We start from the raw sequence: 22,742 nt of genomic DNA, 5'->3' as shown, positions 1-22,742 counted from the left end.
AAAGCAATCACTGTAACTGTACAAAACTTGCTCTCGACATAACATAACATAAAGGCACCATTGATATCTTTCTCGTTTTGAAATACTGTAAAAAATTGCTACATATGGCACATAACACATTTTTTACATACATATATTTAATTTATAAAAGTTTTTTTTTCCTGTTTTCTATTTGCAGAACTGCTAAAATAAAATAAATTGTTTAATTTAAGGTGGAATACTTTATTATATAAAATAAAGTTTTACAGGTGAATCTATGTGTTTATTTAGGTTTTATACAGCAATAGGGTCTTGGTTAGCAATTACACTAGACAGCCTGGCCTGGATTTCTTCCTGTGTCGAGAAGCGGCCTGCTGGGTTAGTCCTGCTGTCAGCCAGGCGGAAGGCAGGTGTTGCCTCAAGACTGGCTGCCAGGGGGTTCTGTATGCCCAGGAAAGGTGTATCTTCACCTACTCTTTCATCTTCTGTTTCGCTCTCTGAGTTACTGCTCTGGGAGCTTGTGTTGCCGTCCACTTCCAATCTGTTAGCAATGTGGCCATTGGGCTTGGTTCTTTTGGCCCGCCGGCTATTGGCGAGTTTCTTAACAGGCTCTTGGGCTGGCTCGTACTCCTGGGTCGTTTCATACTCCTCATCCTCCACTATCCTCAAGGGGCTAGGGGGGAGGCTGTTACTGTCATGCGCGGGGTTGTGATGGAAGGAGCTGAACTGCTGAGGGTGATGGTCAAACTTCTTCTCCCGCAGCCTTGGTGGTGTCACGAGAAGTAGAGGTCTCTCTTCTTCCACGAAGGGGCTGACCGCCATGGAAGGCATGGACACCGTCATGCTGGACACGGGTGGAGACATTTCCGAAGGGGGTGATTTGGGGGAGCTTGGCGTGTGGAAATCTACAGGTGACATACGAGCCGGGGTGGTCATGGCTGACACATACCTGTGTGAGCACAGAATACCCTGCATAAGTGTGGTGCAATAAGAGGCACATAGCAGGGAAGGTAAGGGGACAGAGTTCACAATAGTATATCATCAGAGAACAGAGAATTTCTATTCATTGTAGACTGCTCAATTATTTACGCTAGGACATTCCACACCCTTGGAATCGAAAATTAGGTAGCCAAGAGTTTCCTCACAGGAGTGCATGCAAAGATCAGCTAAATTGCCTAGCTCATCAAAGCTTTTGGGATTTTCAATCTCATCACAATTATAAATAAAGGCATATGAGCCAAGATAAGAAGGCATTAGGTCCTGGAAACCTCTCAGCTTATATAAGGACCAAGGCTCAGGGATTCGGAAGGGAAAGAAGTATTACTTAAATACTATACCTTCCTAAAGGCCAAGGGGTCTTAGAGAATGAAGCCCAAATGGGGAATGGAAGAAGATCTAAGATGAGTTGCTGATAGCTGGATCTGCATGCATTTGGATCTGTGTGCCTTGTTTCTCCTTAGCTCAGCTATAAGGTTATGTCTTATGAAAAAAAAAGAGCATAGTAACTTAGATTTATTCCTGACAACAGTGTCATACATTTGTGTGCTTTTCATATTTTCCATGAAATGCAACTAGTTAACATTCAATTTGGAACTATCCATCCCAGTGTCCAACAAACACAGTCAAAGGTAAGCCTGAGAGAGCCTAATGTTGGCTTCACAGTTACCACAATGAGGTTATGTCCAATCTTTGGTCTATCTCTCTTCCAAAACCCACAACTATATCAGTCTTTGGTTAATCTCTTTCATGATGCCTCAAGGGTTGGCTGTACCATGTTACCTTCTATCATGTTATGTCTGATAATGCTCAGTGACTCTTGCCATCAGGCCACCAAGCACACTGTTTTCACCATACCATGCTTTCTTCCCCCAATATAAGAAGTCCTGACTTTTGGCACTGAGGAAGACGTGGCTTATTCAGAGTCACATTTCTCAGCTTTTGATAAAAAATGCTACCAGCACACAAGACTAAATGACTCTTTTCTTCACACTGGCATTCACAGAGTCTAATTTGACATGACCTGAGATGACACGGAGTGCCATCATCTGAACTCTCGCTAACAGGAACAGAAAACCCATGAACCTCGCTGCTTCTCCATGATTTGCAGTGATACAGATATGAGAACTAACTGCCTCTAAACCGGGAACGTGCCTGAGAAATTGAAATACGTGGGCCTTGAGTCTTCAGACTTTTGGCTTTGGGGGTACTTAAATTAAGCTCTCTGAGAAATGCTAATTCAAATTCAACCAACATATAAAAGTGATTCATCTTTTCTCTCCATAATCTCTAGGTTAAAGGAATATTTTGTAGTCCTAGGTATTATCTGGAAGCCAAGCACAGCAGGGAGATGTCAACATTTAAAGATAAATATCACTTGTAGTGATGAGGAATGATTTCATCTCTAACTTCCTTTTCATGTTTCAAAAATAGACTGAAATAGAATGGATAGACTTCCTTAATACATAAAAAAAATTATATGAATTTAAGACTAAAGTTTTAAAACAGTTTAAACCCTGCCTTTCATAGATTAGTTGCAGGGAAACCTCTGATTTCATAAATTCCATAACGTTCTAAAATATCATTTTTGGGGAAAGGCCCTTGAAGAAGTAACCAATAGGCCTGCAAGCCCAAAATTTTTGTTTGTTTGTTTTTGTTGTTGTTTTATTTTTCTTGCTTTGTTGCCTAGGCTGAAGTACAGTAGCGCCATCTCAGCTCACTGCAGCCTCCGCCTCCTGGGTTCAAGCAATTCTCCTGCCTCAGCCTCCCGAGTAGCTGGGACTACAGCTGGGTGAGCACTGCCACGCCCAGCTAATTTTTGTATTTTTAGTAGAGACGGGGTTTCACCATGTTGGCCAGGATGGTCTTGATCTCCTGACCTCGTGATCCACCCACCTCAGCCTCCCAAAGTGCTGGGATTACAGGCGTGAACCATCACACCCAGTCTGTTAATTTTTGTTGTCAGTACTCCCCAGTCTTTATGTGGAAAGAGTCTATCAAAGTCATCTCTACCCATGGAACTACCACATAAGTATGGATTTGACATTATGTAAACCTTTTAGTAAATGGTCAAAGATTAGACTAAGATGACAATAAAATAAAAATAAATAAAATAAAATTCAGTGGACTTGCAAACAAACAGGTAATAGCTTACCTCTGATTTCATAAATCCCATAAAGTTCTAAAATATCATTTTGAAGGAAAGGCCCTTGCAAAAGTAAGCAAGAGGCCTGCAAGCCCAGAATGTGTTATTTTTTAATGGAAGTACTTCCCAGTTCAAGAGTGGAAAGACTGTATCAAAGTCACTTCCACACATGTAACTACCACATAAGCATGGATTTGACATTATGTAAACCTTTTAGTAAATGGTCAAAGATTAGCCTGAGATGACAATAAAATAAAGTAAAACCCAGAGGACTTGCAAACAAATAGGAACAGGTAACAGCTTACTGATGGGCTAGAAATACTGGTCATCTTCCAGTTCAGGTGAAAATGGAGAAAGAGAATCTATGAATTCAATATTACTATTTAATATCTTTTTGTTTACTTTCTTCCATTCTTCATCTTCCCTTTGCTATAACTCCCCCAACCCAACCCAATCTCCCCAAAGGAAAGCCAAAACATTCTGGAATAAAGGGCCATCTTGAAGGCAGTATCTGCTTTGAAAACCACCTGTGAAGACTGCCAGACGCAGCATCCAAGAGATTTATTTATTCATCCCTTCTTGGAATTTCATAAAAGAGATACTATAGGGTGGAAGGCAAGCAGTTGCCCCCCATGACATTCAGCAATGACATAGCCCTTGATTTGACTTAACTGAGGCTGGAAGGTAAGACAGGGTTAGCAGATAAGAACACGAGGCCAGCTCGACCACCGAATCAGAGTTTGGATAACTGGCAAATTGGAATTATAGAAGGGTCCTTATCAAGCATTGATGCCATCTCTCTAATGTTACAACTGAGGACACTGAGACCCCAAGTGGGTCTGAGCCCATGGCCAGAGCTGGAAACTCCATGTGCTGCACCTTCCGCATCAAAGTATCCCAGCTCTTTAAGAGTCTGTTGCCTGTCAGTCACTGGGACGAGGAGAGAAGCTCAGAAGAAATAAGTTCCGTCAAACAAAGAGATGACTTCATCAACTAGGAGAACTCCTAGAACAGGTAACTGCTGCCCCTTATTCTGATTAGAGTAGATTTCCTGAGGTGAGACCGCAGGTGCTCACGGGGATTCTCTGACTGTCTCCTCTGCAGTAGCTTTGCCCTTCGGTTTTACCTTTCACTATGAGGAGAGTCTCGGTAGGAATCAGGGGTTTCTCTGGCATGCCTGAGGAAGCTGTTACATTCACGAGGGCCTCCTGTGCCATTAAGACGTCCTCTTGGGCCCCCAGTTGGGCTGCTGTGCCTACTGTTTTCTACAGATGACATCATGATTACAGAGTGGCTTTCGGAAAGGATGCTTTCAGTATGTCCGTTGCTCCAGCTGTGGAGGAAATGGGAGAGGCAATGAGATATTTCATTCAAAAATTATATGCAAAAAATGGAAATGAAAGGAATGGATTCTGACAAATGTTTCAAACTACTGATGCATCTGGAGCTCACTGCAACATCACTTGTCTCCGAATAGAATAGCCACAAAGATCATTTGCTATAGAGAGGATCTTGATTCAGATTGGCTTTGTAAGTATACAGTACATTCACTTGATCACTCATTCAATAAATATTTATCGAATGCCACTCCTTACTGTATAATTATAGTGTCTCTGTTCTTGAGTGGCTTAGATTAAAGAAACATTTCCTTGTATGAGCTACATTTGGAGATCTAGCATTGGTCTTGGTAGAGTAAGTGCACTGAGGTGGGGATCGCCAGGGCATTTGAGAATTTAGGGTTCCGCTATGTAACCAATTCTCATGCGCATTTCCCAGGGCAATCAATTATTGAAAGAAGTTGACTTCTAAGTATTATGCAGAGCCAAAAACAGACTTGTCCTAGTGTAGCAATTGGGTGAGTAGCAGGGCATGAGTAAAGACAATCTCAGGAACGGGAAACAATGGCCCTGTGGAGTTACCTAATTGAGGTTCAAATTTATGCAGGAATTAAGGGCAAAGCCAGCTGATTTTCAAAATCTGTTGCTGCCCAAAGACCATCCATTTCACTGCGTCCTTTCTTAGGCAGTGGTATCAAAGGGCAATGTGCAACAATTCATGCTGAGAGAAAAGCCATGGAATTTTTAAATTCTCATACCTGTGGCTAGGAGTCTGGGTGACAGTGGTGGAATGATGGGCTGTGGAAGTATAGTGACTGGTGGAAAAGGATGTCTCTGCTTCTCTCTCAACAATATGCTCACTGGAGATGACGTTTTTAGATACATATTGCTGGATAAACAAAGAGACACAACTTTAAGATTCGTGTAGATTCATGTCAGTCAAGGTACTAATATTGTCATGTAAATAAAATCACTAACACTGTCACAAACACACAAATCTATTTTTGTACAGATGCTTTGTAATAAATTCCATTTCCTCAACAGCCAGATGGAAAATCCTGTCCTGGCTACTGTGGCTTTTAGATGAGATGAATAGAGTTAAACAAACAAATAAACAAATAAAAAAACCTCTCTGGATGTGCATCCAATGTACGGCCCATCATCCCAACTACATTTTATCAGCAAAAGTCCTATTTCCTCTATTTTATTTTAAATTAATAACATGACTAGACTTCCATACAAATACAAATATCCATCCAATATTCATTTGTTTCATGGTTATTGCAAGTCGAAGAAGGCTAAATGCTCCTGAGTGAAATAGAAGCAGACAGGTGGTTTATGTAATTTCAAATTTCAAAGCACTAGAAAAAAATATTTAAAACCTCTATATTTTGGGCCTACCTTTCTTCTTCCATTTCCTAGTGCCCATGTTGCCCTACTAATGTCATTGAAATGTTTAACTTGTTCTCAGTGGTAGGGCTAACAAGGCTACTGATAAATTGGAGGGACTTAACAATTGTTGTCAACGCACATATCTTGACAAAGCACATAATATATGGAGGACATTTCTATTTAATGCAGGTGGATTCTACTTTCTTTTCTTTCTTTCTTTCTTTCTTTCTTTCTTTCTTTCTTTCTTTCTTTCTTCCTCTTCCTCTTCCTCTTCCTCTTCCTCTTCCTCTTCTTCTTCTTCTTCTTCTTCTTCTTCTTCTTCTTCTTCTTCTTCTTCTTCTTCTTTTTTTTTTTTTGAGATGGAGTCTTGCTCTGTTGCCCAGGCTGGAGTGCAGTGGCGTAATCTCAGCTCACTGCAACCTCCACCTCTGGGGTTCCAGTGATTCTCCTGCCTCAGCCTCCCGAGTAGCTGGGATTACAGGCATGTGCCACCATGCCCAGCTAATTTTTGTATTTTTAGCAGAGATGGGGTTTCACCATGTTGGCCAGGCTGGTCTCAAACTCCTGACCTCAGGTGATCCGCCTACCTCCGTCTCCCAAAGTGCTGGGATTATAGGCGTGAGCCACCGCGCCTAGTCAGAGTTTATTTTCATCAGCAAACCACAGTAGTTTTTACTGTTTCTATTAGGGAGGGAGGCCCGTTTTGAAGTTGTGTTTTAATTGCTGTTGGTATTTATACCAAATTGAGTTAAGTAATAGGAAAACCAATAGAAAGGCATACTTTTTGATGAAATAAGGCACTTTATAATCTGATGGTCTGTGGGCTCTAAATATATTCATGGAGATCCAAAAATACACAGCTTGAATTATGCTTGAAACTCTAGCTGGTTCTCTTAGTGGAAAGGCTATTCCATGTGGATCTTCTAGGAAATACAGCTAGCTTGATTAAAGGAAAGGATACACAGTGACCTACTTCTAGTCCCTGCACCATTTCACTATTGCTTCTTGGGAGGCAACACAAGCTCAGTGAATCTAATGAAAATAATACTTAACAATTATTGAACGTTCACTAAATGCCGCAAGGCTAAGTGTTTTATGCAAATTACCTTATTTAAGGCTCACAAGGAGTCTCTGAAGTAGGTATTATTTTTAGGTCTGTTTTTATATTGAAGAAATAAGGTTGAGAAAGGTTAAAGGCCAAAGATACACAATGTGAGCAGTAAATGTAATCCAGGCAGTCATTCTACCGTTTATATAACATGCATAGTGACAGATTATAGTTCTTTTTGTAGTGAATATCATTATCACGTGTGTAGAACATTGTGATGAACACTGTTAGGGTGTGAAAAAGCAACAGAGTATGTTAACCTATGAGCACCTTGTTCCAACAAAATCTCAACGGTGTTTGCTATAAGACTTGCTGATAGTTTAGTAACCACCAACTCTGTAGTTGGGTCTATGATACATCTGTTCCACTCAAAATATGCCTTTTTCTATAGGATAGAAAAGGTACTACAATAAAATCTTCAAGCTTTGTGTATTTAAAAAAACCATACATCATAGCAATAATTTGAAAACAAGAAGGATGATGCTGGAATAGAAAGAGCAATACTCCAAAAGCCAGGAGATAGTGCAGCTCTGGCCCTTATCTGTAAATAAAAGAGAGATTTGAAAGATAGTATCTTCAAACTCTCCAGAACCTAATATTCTATGATCTAGTTGTATTTTAAAAACTGAATGCTGAGTGTTTGGTACAGTATGAACAAAATAGTTTAATGATGATGGATACATTTCATCTGGAGGGCTTGACATCATTTAGAAAGGGCCAGGGAAGAAGCTGGCATGACACTCTTCTCCTTTTGCTACTAAGAAGCGTGTTTGATAAGTCACTTGACCTTTCCACGCCCTAAAGGAAATCAGAATCCTTTGGAAATCATCATCAGTAAATCATCAGGCACTGTGAATTGCCCTGAGAAGATAACTCTAAAGCTCTTTGCTCAGTTATCTGTACTAATCAGTTACAGACTGGAGTAGCCTCATATATTCCAAGTTATATATGAAAAGAAATCCTTTTGATTATTGTACTATTAATTTTGTTTTCTCCCCACACTCTCCACGCAAGCCCCAGCTATGGCCTCCTTGCAGAACAAACCCAACACTATTATTCCAACTCCTTAATGAACACTTTATAAGAGGAAATGTGCTGATTTTACAGTAACCAAATCCACTTTAAAAAATGTTCCCATTATTTTCTCCTGGCAAAAACCTGGATTCCTGGAAGCCATGGTGATTAATGGCAGCAGCTAAAAGCTTAAGAGCTTTCGAAAATAAACTTCAAGGCGTCTGAACAGAGGAAAGAGGCTCAGTTTTTTCCACTGGCCAGAGTCAACGTACATTCACCAGCTGGACATTCTCGGGGGGTGGGTTAGGATGGTGAGGCCCATTGGCAATGTTCATCATATTGTTTCGTTCAGACCGAAGGCTCTGCCGAAGACGGTCATGAAGCTTTTTCCGCTGTTTCCTAGACATAAGAAAGGGAGCATTTATTTTTTTTCGATTATTTACATTTCATAGTAGAGCCAAATCTTTATTCTACCAACAGCTATGAGTAGCTCAAGGCAGTAGATTGTTGATGAGGAAGAGGGAAGGGAGTGTGTCCACTCTATCCCAGAACAAGTGAAACCACACATCCTTACCAAATAGATTTTAAAATCCACATGGGATTCTTTTGGTAATTTAGCTGTTTTACAGAGACAAGAAAAAAAGAGGATAACACAAATAAGTTGATAATTGACTAAAATCCCAACTTTCCTATCAATCCATCTTTGCCTAAGTCTTACAAATGGACACTTATTTGTCTTAGATAATAATTTGTGCTGGGCTGGGCACAGTGGCTCATGCCTATAAGCCTAGCACTTTGGGAGGCAGAGGCAGCAGAATCACTTGAATCCAAGAGTTTGAGACTAGCCTGGGCAACACGGAGAAGCCCTGTTTCTACAAAAAATACAAAAATTAGCTGGGCTGGTGGCGTGCACCTGTGGTCCCAGCTACCCGAGAGGCTGAGGCATGAGCATCACTTGAACCAGGAAAAAAAATGTACATTTATAAGAGTGACTTCATTTATAGCTTTTCCTGGGGTCTCTGAAGAAATGAACTGAGTTTTGAATATACACAGTTAGCATGTTTGTGAGTGTATCCTATGTATGCGAGTGAGAATGTGGACATATTTTGCCAATGGATTTTGGCACACTTGTAACATGTTCCTACTCTGGTAACGCTTTTTGTGTAACTAGGCAGCGAATATTGAGATGGAATCTAATGAGACTCACCAGGTTGATTCCAGGAAGGCTTATCTCTATCACTTAATTCCGGCAACACACTAAATCATGGGATATTAAGAAAATACAACCTATGCTTTGGATTTTGTGGTATAAAAGCATATTATTTTTCTTCCTCAATGCAACATTCAGATTATGAAAATATTCCCATCGATGGTTTGGCAAGAGAGTATCATGCAGCAACATTTTTACAAAAACCTTGTTAATTTAACATTATATTACGCTTGAAATGTAAGTTATATGTAGGAGAGAAAAGTGAAGAGAATTCATGTCACATACAATTGAATTTGTTAACATGGACCAAACTTCAAGGCCAAACATAGGGAACCCAAATCTATTCTCATGTGTTCTCTTTTACGTTTTCAAAGAAAGTTTTGCTTGATTTTCCTCCCCTGAGATTCCTTTTTTACGTCTCATGCTGTGAGAGCATTCATACTGGCAACCTAATTAGATAGAATTTAAAAATAATCACTATAACTCAGAAAACTGCATTTCAGATACCACAAAAGATTTCCTTTATCTTGTAAATTTTAGTGTAAATTGGACTTGTTCTCAGTAGTCCTTTGAACTAAAGGTACTACTGCACCCTGAATGCAGTCAGTCTCTAACCCATAGAAGTTTTTCTAGGTGCATATTAGTTTCTTTTGGGGATAACTTGACTATACTAAAGCCCTCAAATGGACTTTTGCTACCTTCCTTCTCGTTTTAGAATGAGGTGCCTTCACTCTGTCCCACCCATACACATAACTTCCATACAAGCCTGTCCCTCCAGCCCTTTATCCATTCAGGGGCTGTGGTCATTGGACAGAAATCTTTACAGCACTTTCACATGAATAGAATATTCTGTGTTTAGGAGACATGCTCTGAATGGATTATTCGGAGGAAATAATCCCCCCCGCCCCTCCTTTTTTTTTTTATCCCCAAGACTAGGCTGTGGAGCTCAGATTCTGCAAAGCCCTGGCCATCTAAGCTGTCTCTGCATGAGGGAGAGAGAAAGGCATGGAGGAGGAAGGTTTACTTGGTTTTGCAGTAGGCCACCACACACATGATGCCAACCACAAGGAGGGCGATGCAGATGCCAGTTATAGTCAGCACTCTCTTCTGGTACAGCTCCTCCGCCTCTGGAAAGGGATGAGAGCAGATATCATCACAGGTCACTTCCACTTGCCAAGACTGACTACAACCAAACAGTGGGCATGCTGCATGACATTGTCCATGTTCACAAGAAAATAAATACATGACAATTCTTTATGTTTACACACATAGCTAATGTACAACATGCTCTGCACTATGCTTTGAACATAAATAACAAAGCCAGCTGGGGCCATTTACAATACAAATATTATACTCAAAAATTACTTCTAATGATAAGCTATAAATATATATATATTTGATAGTAAATTGGAAATCATAAACATTAATTATAAAATAACTATTTGGTTAAAACTGTAGTTTTTTTTTGTGAAGTCTTGCAAAATAAAATATAAAAAGCTCTTGCAAAGACAACAGGAATCAACATCAATTAAAGGAGCTGGGATTGGCAATTACTGGAGTCTCCCCTTCCTCCTTCCTCCCTTCTTTATCCTCCAGCTCCTGGCCTTTTTGTATTTCCCAGCTATTTTGTATCATCACTTTATATCCAGTGGTCTTTACAAAGAGTTATTTCTAACTTAAATATATTAAATTCAAAGACATTTGCAAACATGAACTTGGCTTGTAGTTACCTAGTAAATTGAGTCAGGCTCTCTGTGATTTAACAGTAAAATGTGAACACAAGAAGCAATACAATATGACGTATCAGGGCACTGTATCAAAGAAAATCCCATGTGATGGGTAGGACAGTTATGGGCCCAAGTGGAGACTTGTCCTTTGGAAGACAATTCTAATTACTCCACCAATTGGACTTAGGAACAAGTTTATTTGTCCAAAGAGGTCACCAGTACAAATGATGTGTGATTTGGAATAGAGTTCACATTCATACATTGGCCAACTTGGCAAATGAGCTAATGTAGGTTATGCTAAGGAAGTGTGATGCTTAGAACTTTGAACTAAAGATACTACTGTACCCAAAATGCAATCAGTCTCTAATTCATAGAAGTTTTTCTATTTTCGAATTAGTTTCTTTGGGGGATAAGTTGATTAGACTAAGGTAGGTCAGGTTCTTAACAAGATTTGCTGATTTAATAGGGACCCTGATCCCTTAGGACCTGAGCTTCCAGTGAGTCTAATTACATCTATTGGAAGATCTTCACAAGTTCACTCAGAAAGAGAACTCGACAGCAGTGTAAGCTGTTCACTTGCCATTATAATCAATAAGTTGGTCAAGAACTGGGGAATACTGTATAAACAGAGCTGACTTATCTGGACATCAACAAGGGACCCGCAAAGCCTATTTCCATATTACATCTGCAGTGGCACAACTACACCTTTAACTACACCTTTTTCTCTTTTGAGAGAGGGCAGCTTGCAAGAAGTTTTCTTGAAATGAAAAAGTGAATTTTAATTTCTAGGATACAGTGGACCTTATCATGAAACGAAACATTTCCTACAAGCCGAGCCCATGATAATCAAATTCCAGTGAACAGGTCAAGAACATTGTCAAATCAAATTAATATAGCACTGATTATTAACAGGAGGAGAAGGAGAAGAGAAGTCAGTGGGTAAAGGACTAGAATGCTGCATAGATTATACAAAAACAAATCAAAAGGAGGTGGAAAGGAAAAACAAACCAAGAGGACAGACAGACTGACAGAATGACAGAGAGACCAAGGAAGGGAAAACAAGGTTAAAAGTTAAGGAGCCATCTGAAGTCCCTGGCACAGCATGCCTGATACTAAGGGAGGAAAAATAAATAAAGAAAAGAAAACCAGAGGGAGGAAATGCTTGGGTGGGAAGAAAAGGTAGATGCAAAGTTGGAAGGGTCATTCCATACAGCATAACTCCTAATCTAAGCTAGCAGTCATGTGGAAGCCACAATTAGAAAGCGAAGCGGCTGGTGCATTGCGGTGAAACAATGTACTGGGAAATATTGCATTGGTGTCACAGATTTTTTTGTATGTGCAGCAAAAGTCAGATGAGGACAAGGAATGTGAGTGCTTATATGTTAATTGCGTGTGTCTGCTGCCTTCCCTCTCCCATAAACACAGGACAGGGAATTAATTTCTATGGGGTATCTGGTTGATGCTGCTGCTGTAGCCTCCCTTCCTGATCTTGGTATCTTGATCAGGTTTTAGGATACATGTTTAAGAAGCAGAGCTGTCACCCCACTGGTCCTTCTCCCTGGGACCCAGGACGCAGAGCACAGCTCCTTGGGCTGTGAGGAGTTGGTGAAGAAGTAGGAGTGTAGGTATTATTGCCAAGAGATGAACGCCCTGTATGACTGTCCTCTTTTCCTTACTCTACTGTTTTCTTCTTTGGAGATGGGCAAGCCTGTGGTCGTTCTTTTCTACTGATATCTTAACATCCTATCTTTAGAAAGAAGCTGGGAAACTGCTTCTGCAAACTTCAAAAACGGGGACATGGACAAGGGCTAAATGGGAAAAAGGCATCATGATTACTCTCAGGGATTCCTGGGACAAGTTGTCTTTTGGTTGTTAATTACAGAAGAATAGATTGAGCTGCGCTTGGAAACATATGGTGCATGATGACGGGTGCATTCTTTCTATGCTGTGTAGGCAGACACACATTTTCCAGTAAAATGATCATTTCATGGAAATAAAGAGGTAGCTCAGTAAAGGCCAAAGGGTAATGTAACAGCACTAAAACAAACTGATTCAAGCCAAGGCCCATAGAATACAGACGTGGGATTAAAATCCTGTATTCACATCAGCATCGACCAGATGCACTACAACTCTCATCCACATTGCTATTTGAATTTTTCACGGTTTGGCTCAATCAGGTGATCCCACACTATGAATGTGATCAAGGAAAAATACTTGGTGAAAAATAATATAAACAATAGATTCTTTAACCTGTTTTTCCCCATATTTTTTTCTTATGTGTCAGGTCAACTGGGGAAGAGCAAATTAGAGACAGACAGGGCTGAAAACAAGAGTCCGTCATTCCAATCGGTGGGTCTGTCTCTCAGTGAGCAGAAATGCCCCAGAGTCTTCATGGTTTGGCTGGACTAATATGTTTCCAGATCAAGCACATTTTTCAGTCTGATCTGGCCTGGCCAAGAAACAGAGCCCTTACCTTTCTGAGTTGTACTTGATCTTTAAGGTCTGATTTTCCTGAAGGATGCAATGTTCTGGTTTAGTACACCAGCCAGCCTGGAACTATGAGCCTCTGGAAACTGTACCTTTGAGAACCATGTGGATAGCAGCACCCTGTGTCTTTCCTAACCCATAGAGGATCTTACTGAGGGGGAAGTTATGTATCTGAACTATCCTTCACTTTACTGTTGGGGACAGAAACAATACCTTCTATAGTCAGACCCTCCAGCTATAAAATGAGAAATATGCTGTTAAGGATCGAAGGATATGGGGTAATGGTAGAGTTTTTTCCCTCCCTGCAGGATAGGCCAATAATCCTGCAGAAGTGGGACAATTTTTTTTCCCCCGAGGGAAGAAACTCCAATAGATAGCTCCCCTCAGTACACAACGTGCTCCCTAGTAATAGAGGTGCTCCCCCTTGTGTTTCTCCCTCTTGGGAGATGTTCTGCAATGCACAAAGGTCCATTCACATGCACCTGCGGGCTTCTCATCAAATTGATAGTTTAATCCTGAATTTTTTTTTTTTGGGGGGAAGAAATGGGCAACCTATTGAGCAATCCCTGTAGCTGCTAAAGCTTGCAACTGCCTCATTTCCCACAAAGTCTGGAAACTACATTATGTGCAGCCTGTGATGTTATCATCCAAAAGAAGGCAGTGGCTGTAGCATGCCCCTGCTGCATGATGTCCCTGAAGTCAGCTGGATGGGGACCAGATATTCTGTGAATCAGGACATTGTGTCACTGATCCACCCATGGTCCAGGACTGTAGGCGGCATTGAGAAAGACAGACTGGCCTGGCCCTGTGGATTCTCTGGGAAGGTAGCACAGCTCCTTGCTCCCCAGAGACTGGTCTTCAATCCCAACTATGTAGGATGAAGGCCTTCCAAAAAAGTGTGTCCAAATTTTGTATACTCATATATTTTTCTTTTCCTTTTACAGTGTGAAATTTTCTATTCGATTACTTGTCTGCATAATCTTCATGACTCAAATTTAATTCCATTACCACTGGAATCTCCACCTAAAATAGCATAAGCCTGCTTTCTTTCTGTTTTCTATTTCCTTCTTATAAGATAATGAAGTTGACTAGGGTGGTGCTTGAGTATCTCCAGAAAATCTGAGTAATTCAAGTCTGTGCATTTAATATTGTGTTGTAATGTAAGGGCTTTCTATATACATTACATTGTCTATATTAAATAGATGATTTTTACATTGTATGCCAAAAATCCTACCAGGCTAAGATGCTGTGTGTTTTTTAAGCAGATGGATTTAAAAAGTCTTTTGTTCTCAGGACTCTGAGTGGATTTCCCCTGTATCCTTTATGTGCTACTACTACTTACCCCAACTTTTCTATAACAGCAGAGCCAGATCCAATCAGTGGGTTAAGCAGCCTGGGATATATGTGAATTTGCAGCAGGTGGGGTAATTTTAAATTCTAAGTGAAGGATGCTTGGGAATCTGAAACCTGCTGCACTCAGTAACATTTCAGTAAACTAATCATAGATTGAACACAGAGAAATCATTGTTATAGCTGTATGATCCCTTCTAAAGAAAAAGGAAATTAGTTAGGAACTGAAAGGTAAGAGTAGGAAGGGAAAAAGATTTCAGCTCATAGGCTCTAAATTCTGCAGGCTAAAAGGAATGATGATTGGTCCATACCCATAAATTCAATCCCAAGATGCTCTGCCAATGCAGAAAGTTGACAAAAAAAAGAAAGAAAGGGAAAAAGTTTCAGAAAAGAGCAATACACTGCACTCCAAAACACATTACACATGACTATTATGGCTCTCTGTGCGTGCACATTGAACCAGACAAATGGTGCGTGGTTAAGAAGCAGTGCTCAGGTACGCCTCTGTGAGTCCACATAGGGAACGTCTCTTTTTATGAGGTGTGCAAAATAGCAGCACATTGTATCTTTATTAACCCTTAAAAGATCTTACTGAGGGAGAAGTTCTGTCGCTGAACTATCCCTTACACTATTTCCTTGTGTGTGAATAGAAGGATTATTTTTATAATCGGAAAAGGCATTTGATACTATTTCATTCCTTTTTTTAAAAGGCAGAAGCAAAGTTCCAAGGAGGTGAATTTTATTTAATTAAAATAAGTAAAATTAATTAATTATTAATTTTTTACCCAAAGACACCCATGGGCAGAGGCAGGAGCAGAAGGCAGGAGGATGGTAATTTGGTCTGAAAATGTTATCAGGTTGGACTTGGATTTTTCCTTGTTTGTGGGTAGTTGGCCTCGAATACTTCTTGCTCATTGGTTGTGTATTTATTTTCTTAGCTGTATCTCTTTTACTTCTTCTAATCTTCCACTTTTCTCATCACTTGTCTGTTTCATTCACAGAAAGCAACAAACGCTTCTGCCCCAAAACCCCAAACAGGGGCTTGGGACACTGGAGACTTCTTCCAGTTTTTCTCACATAAGTTCTGTGTGGTTAGGACAATTCTATGCCTCACTTTTTTCAAACTGTAAAGAAAAAATAAGTGGGAAAATCCAATTCCTAGGGATTTTCATCTTAACTTATTACTCCTTTAAATAACAGAGAGTCAGCGAAATCACTTCTCCAGAATGCTGGACTCCCATTCTCACAGCCACTCGGAGGACCTGCAGGGCTGCCCAGGGAAGTAGACGCACAGGTATGAGCCAACAGCCAGCAACCCTGGCAGCTGGGACTCTGGAGACTCCAGGATTGCAAGAACAGCAGAACCTGCAGAGGCTCCAATGAGGAAGTGGGAGAAAACAAGTCCCCCCCGCAAAAAAAAAAAAAAAAAAAAAAAAAAAAAAAAAAAAATCTCCGGGGATGACACTTTTCATTTTTTCATTCTCAAAACAAAAACTGATAATCAAATTTCATGATGTGGAAGGCTCTAGGACTTCCTTTCTCTCTCTCTTTCTCTCTCTCTGTGTGTGTGTGTGTGTGTGTGTGTGTGTGTGCATGCGCATGTGTGTGTGGTCAAGAAGCAGGTGGGAAGGAGAGACAGCATATCAACTGAGATCTACATTTTCTTTCTTTGATCACTGCCTCAAGAGATACAAGGGCTATTCAATGATATGGCAAGGTATCTCTTAAGTTTGAAAAAAATGCCGTGGGGGGGGGGTGTTTCTCTTACAAAAACTTGTGTTTGGGTACCTCATATAGAGAGGGAAAAAGCTGAGTGTACTGGGTACACTCATCACAAGATGAGTGTACTGGAATCATCTTGGTTTCGGGTCCTGCTTCTGCCGTGGACCTGTTTAGTGACTTTGGACATGTTAGTTTTTCATTAACAAAATATTTTTTATACAAACACATGCCTCACTGGGCGTCCCTGAGGAGTAAAGGAGATGTGAAATATGTGGCTAACAGCAGAAGGGCTTAACAGCTTGTGTAGCAGACACATCAAGAGATGTACCCTGGGCCACTTGCTGTATTCTCGTTTACTTTTGGCTACTTTCATGGCCAGAAAAACTTTTTAAGCTCTGGGGATACTTGAAAACTTAAAAACTTGCTGCCCTTTAAGGAAATGAAGCTTCCCAGATTTTTTTAAAGTATATATATATACACACACACACACACACACACATATATCAAAAAGTACACTGCATAACAAGGATCATGGGAAGTACTATACATAATAGTTTCCTCTGCCTTGGGTCCAGTGTACACAAGCAAATAAGCTATCTTTTTCATAAATTAAAAGCTAGGGGTTTAGTTATGATTAACTTGGTTGCACAATATTCACAGCAAAAATAATTTATTCAAATGCAGATAAATTTCTCTTGCCTCCGTACAACACTCAATTGGTCAAAAATTGGTCATTTTTTTCCTATTTGCTTTCTTCATACAAACTTTGGAACATCAACATGAAAACATTCATTTTCCAGGGAAGTCAATAATAAATTTCCATACTCATTTCCATGAAGGTGGGACCCAGCTTTTCTTTCTAGAACCCCTTCCCTCTCTTTCCTTTTTCTCCAACCAGTCAGTAATAATTTAAGGGTTAAAATCAAGCGATGTCTACAGGAACTCTCTCCAGAGAGTCAGGATTCCATGCCTACGTGAACACTGCTCATGATCTGTATTAGTTGCATAGAAAGCTTGGTTAAGTCTTCAATAAAATTAGTAGCATGCCCATGCATACATATTACTGCATTTACAGTTTTATAGGTAAGTCTGTCAGCCTAACTATAATTTCATTTCGCGGGAAGTCATTCATATCAGGCAGCTCCAATTTCAAATAATTCAATGGGAAATTGGTACTTAAAACTGGGATCTCTTCTGGCCATAAGCCCTAACAAGGAAACAAGCAGAGGGAACATGCATCAGTCATACTAGACCCAGAGCAAATACTGCTCTAATTTATTTTTACTATTGGTAGCTACATTTCTTTCACTGTGAGTCAAAAAAAGCAGAATACACGAGCACTTTTCATTTTATGAAAAGGTTATTACTTTCTATCTGTTCTACTTAATCTAATGTTGGCCTGGGCTCATTAAGAATCACATGCTTCCTATTGAACTTCTGCCTAGCCAATACATTTTTCAAATTAAATTAATAATTCAAAAACACAAAGTTTACTGTAAACAATCTAGTTTCCTTTTCTACATGTGATTTCTGGCTGTGCTCTGAGCAATATAAAAAATTAATCTAAATCCAAAAGTCTTCAGAAACTATTAAATATTGACTCACGAATCCTTTGTCTTAGGATTTTATAATTGCTTGAGGAAAACTGATTAACCTGTAGGTTAATTTAAATTTTCAATCGCATTAAAGAAAAGAACAATAGAACAACTTTCTTTAACAAAAAATATATACCCATGCAATTATGGTTTCTGTTAACATTTGAAGACATTTAGGATTTTTCTCTTTAACATCTTGGGCCTGTTTAGGCTAATCATCTCAAAGACTTAAAATCTTAAAGTCTTGACTTTTTGTACCGATGAGATTTCGAAAGGAGTTCTGTCAATGCCAATTCTGAACAGGATCAATTTAGTGTCTGTCTTTTAATTTTAGACTTACCTTTATACAATGGAGATACTTTTTGTTTTTTTTCACATATGCCAATCCGTAGTGTCACTGGGCCCTTTGAAATGTTAACAGGAGACTTTCTCCTTAGTTCCAAATTCCATGTGCACATAAGCACACTCATAAACACACACACAGTAAAATCTCACTAACACTTGGCTGCAATTTATGGCAATTTTGTCACAGGTGAAGTGTTCCTCTATTCTACTGTTAGCAAGATGCATGTTCGATAAACAAGAATAATTTCAACAGGTTGCATTTAGAAATCCATGCAAATGATGGATGCACTAGCAACCTGTGATTCAAAACTACTTTGAAGGATATCTGCTAAATTGTTCAGTGTGAGAATGTTCCTAAAAGTTCTAAAATTACAATCTTTTAAAATATTCTAAATTTGAGCTAGTCTATAATTAGGTCCTATTGTATGTTAGTTTCTACATGACATACTTGCTCTGTACTGCCCCTAACTATTGAAAGTGTGAGTGCTTTTCCTTTTTTCCACCCTAAAATCTATACATTATGGAGTGCCTGTATACACATGCATATGTGTGGACACACACACGAACACACACACACACACACACACACACACCCCACACCACATATTGATGAACACAATTTTTTTCAACTAGGAATTCTGTGTCAGGTTAGGTCAAATTTGAAGCTGACTAACCTTGACAATATTTTCCTAGAAAGTACTATAAATATAATGTTGTATTTCAAGGCAAATGGCTGCCTTATAAAATATACATTTGTCCCTCTCTTTCATATTTTAAGTCAGTTTTTATAAATCAGTAAATGGCCCATGGACATTCTGACCAGAATCACTGTATCAAATCTGAATAATGTAAGTTTCATGTTAATAAACTTAAAAAATTATCCATTCTTTAGAATGTTATTTTTCAACTGAAAATGTAGTGTGGTAAGTTTTGAATGTTTCTCTTTGAAGCTAGGGACTATCTTTTCCCATTTTGTGTTCAAAATTTATGTTTTCCAGACTTTAAGACTACAAACAATTAAATTTTAAAACAGTCACTATGGTGACATTCTCTATCTTTATTCTGGCTTTCATTGCTACTTGAACATAAAGTTCTTAGAGCAGCACAAATTTATTTTTCTGCCTTCTATGTAGGGGTTTGCAGAGATAAAAACTGAAAATTTAAGACATAGAGGTTAGAACATTAACTCGGTAAGACAACATTGGAAAGCAATTTCTGATTGGAAGCTCTTGCTTTTCCAGACATGAGGCATCTCTGCTGCACAGCCATTACATATATTGTTCATAAATGTGCAATCAATCTTTGTTAAATCAGGTTAAATATGAATGCTGCTTTCCTGGATGTCATCCAAAAGTGGCATTGAAAGCGTACTAAAGAATTTATTTAAAGAATCACACTCTGAACTTCACAAATACATAGTGGCTATTTTAAAATGATATCTTCTGAAAAAGCAAATGGTCTAAAAGAGAAGTTGAAAATATTTTCTCTGGTTGCCACTGTCAGATCTAACTACATAATTATACTGTCAAATAGCTTCATTTTTTAATGCTTTTGTTTATATAGTGCCTGAACATTGCCTTCAAGGCACAGTAAAACTCTTAACACCAAAAATGTAAATGTAACTTAAGTGATGAGAATTGTCATTAAAATCTAAAGTATGATTTTACTGTATTTATCCAGCCACATAGATTTGCCAAATCTATGTTATTTGAATACAAATACACATTTCTAAGAGAAATAATTTAAGGTATTAAATAACATTCTATTTTTCCCTTTTATTTTTATTTTCTATCCTATCTATCTTTAAAAAATTAACTTAAAAATTAAATCAAGCTATTTGCTTTAGCTGTGGATAGAAAAATTCTCCCTACTAAATACATATTATTTAAATGTTTGTCAATAAAGTGAAGGCTGTTTGGAAATTTTACAATGCCAATTTACAAACTTTTCACAACAGAAAATGGCCTAGGAAGTTGTCTTTGATATGTAGCCTATGTAAATACATAAATACTACCTCCCTAAATATATGATTGCACATTACGGGTCTAATCTTACCATAAAACATTATAGAATTTATTCTGGAAACTTCTATGACTGTTAACAGGAATTACAGAAACTTATTCTCTGCATGCATCAGAACAAGGGTAAATTGGATTCTTTTAGGACCCCTAAATAACCAGCTTATATCACTGTTTCTTATGTTAGATGAATTTAAACTGCAGTAAGCTATGTGACATATTTTTCAGGATGAGCAGTTGACAATCTAAATCAGTGGTTGACAAATCCAGCCCACTTTGCTTCTGTAAATGAAGATTTAATGGAACACACCCATGCACATCAGTTTTATGCATTGTTTACTGCTGTTTTCATGCTACAATAGTAGGTTTGAGTTGTTGTGACAGTGATGGTGCCACCACAAATCCTAAAATATTTACTCTCTGAACCTTTACAGAAAACAAATTGCCATTCTTTCATCTACATGGATAACTACATGATATGCATTTTAAATGCACTGTTTTGAAAGCTCCAGGATCAGAAGTTATAAATCCAGTTCACAATAGGACAAATACATGGTTTGGTGTATATAATTATGTACAAGTGAATTGGGTCTTTTAGGAATGATGTTCAAAACTTCATAAAGCCACAAACATCTATCCAAATTTCCCAGTTTTGCCTTAAGTTACATATAGATATATATACACACACACACATATTTATCCTATAGTTATTATATCTCAAAATAATAAATATTAAAGCAAATAACAGTAACTATTTTATTCTAAATTACTTTTGAAACTAACATAAAGAAATGCTAATATAAGTAAATAATTGTTTAAACCAGTGCCTGAATTACTTGTTCCCTAAGCAACGTAAACAGAAGCCAGGATATCTTATTTGCTGTGAAATGCTTGTTTTTAATTTTCCTACTTGATGCTTTTTTAAAAAAATGCCTCAATGCAAACTTTTTGGTTAATGAAGAAAAACATCTGAACTCCTTTTATTATGTTTATTTGTGACAAATAACACATTCTGAATCAAAATTAACTTACCATCATTTCAAATGTATATTGGTTACAGCTTAGCAACACCCTTTTCAGGATGTGGTCATTGTATAAAGAAGATGGGACTGTTCAGTAGAATGATTTTTATTTTATCAATAAAAGTGAGACTTTGAAATGCCTTTATTATCATTTCACTGCTTGATATTGACTATCAATTTGTATCACATCATTCAATATCAATTCCAGAAACATCCGGAGCCTCACACACCTATTAGTATCTCAGAGCCAACTAGTCACGAACAGAGGAAGTAATACAATTGCTTTTGTTAATGTTCTCATGCGACAGGCAGAGGCAGTCAATATTAGACCTGGTAAGACACATCTAGCTCTAGGTGGAATCTGAGGGGAGATGCAGCAACAAGAAAGCAGCACCAACTGAGCATGCTCCTATTCAGGCAGAGACAGAAAGGGAGTGGACGTACTGTAGAAGCTGGCCATTACGTAGTTTTGGCAGCGATCACCAGTAAACTCATTTGGGCACCTGAGAGAAGAAACAAAAAAACAATGGTAGAAAAAACAGAGAAAAAGAGAAGAGGTGAATATATGCTAGAAAGAAGCTCCTTCAGTGTCATTTGACTGAAACTTGGTGGGTTTACCCTCAGGAACTGAATCTTTGCCCTGATTATGGCTTTCAGGCTCTGGCACTTCCCCCAAATGGTTAAAAATTTGGACAGAATGCAGTTCTTAAGTTGGTATGATGGAAAGATCCCAGCATTTTAAGTGGTTGCCTTCTTTCAAAGGGAACTTCTTAAAATGAAATCTGACGTTTTATTCATCTCAGTTTTCCATTTGATGGCTTTGGTCACACACGTTGGAAGAAAATGTTTCTCGGTTGGCTTGCCTGCAATGGTTTGTCAGCATCACGGGCCATCGTGGCTGGCCATTCTTGTAAATTGATGACTTAGGGACCCACTTTGAGAGACAGTTAATAGGTAATATTGAATGAGTTTATGCCTTGAGAGGTTAAGCCATAATTAGAACAAAATGAATCAGTTGCAACTGAGCTGTAAAAGCACCAAGTGGTAGTGATTGTTGCTGTAGTTGGGGGAGAAAGCAAATTTCAGATTATTTTAACATACTTTCTTGGTTTTGGACTTTCATGGGCACATTCTCAGTACATCTTGCTCCAGTGAATCCAGGTTGGCACCTAGAGGGCAAAAATGTGGTAAACAAAAAAAATGCTAAAGACACTGAGCTTTCAGACTGGCAATTTTCCTCCTATGGAATATGGAGATTCCTAAAAATGATCTGGTACCAAGCAATATAAAGAAA

The 22,742-nt window shown here is 38.7% G+C and overlaps 1 protein-coding gene across 12 annotated transcripts in view; it reads right to left on the bottom strand.

Moving 5' to 3' along the window:
* Positions 1 to 206: 206 nt before the first annotated feature.
* NRG1 (neuregulin 1) overlaps positions 207 to 22,742 on the bottom strand; it is a 218,667-nt gene continuing 196,131 nt past the window's right edge. For 2 of the 12 annotated variants that reach the window (XM_015145141.3, XM_015145138.3), the window contains 7 exons: positions 21,893 to 21,951; positions 15,058 to 15,081; positions 10,207 to 10,309; positions 8,245 to 8,371; positions 5,217 to 5,347; positions 4,248 to 4,454; positions 207 to 928 (listed from right to left, as the gene is read on the bottom strand). In XM_015145141.3, the coding sequence (XP_015000627.3) occupies positions 274 to 928; positions 4,248 to 4,454; positions 5,217 to 5,347; positions 8,245 to 8,371; positions 10,207 to 10,309; positions 15,058 to 15,081; positions 21,893 to 21,951 (1,306 nt within the window). In that variant the 3' untranslated portion in view covers positions 207 to 273. Of the gene's footprint in view, positions 929 to 1,316; positions 1,459 to 4,247; positions 4,455 to 5,216; positions 5,348 to 8,244; positions 8,372 to 10,206; positions 10,310 to 15,057; positions 15,082 to 21,892; positions 21,952 to 22,549; positions 22,618 to 22,742 lie in introns of all 12 variants that reach the window. The other 10 variants (XM_015145146.3, XM_077943423.1, XM_015145143.3 and 7 more) reach the window with 7 other exon arrangements.

The sequence above is a fragment of the Macaca mulatta genome, chromosome 8 (genome assembly GCF_049350105.2).
Source record: "Macaca mulatta isolate MMU2019108-1 chromosome 8, T2T-MMU8v2.0, whole genome shotgun sequence".
NCBI lineage: Eukaryota > Metazoa > Chordata > Mammalia > Primates > Cercopithecidae > Macaca > Macaca mulatta.
This window is presented reverse-complemented; position numbering and strand designations above follow the sequence as displayed.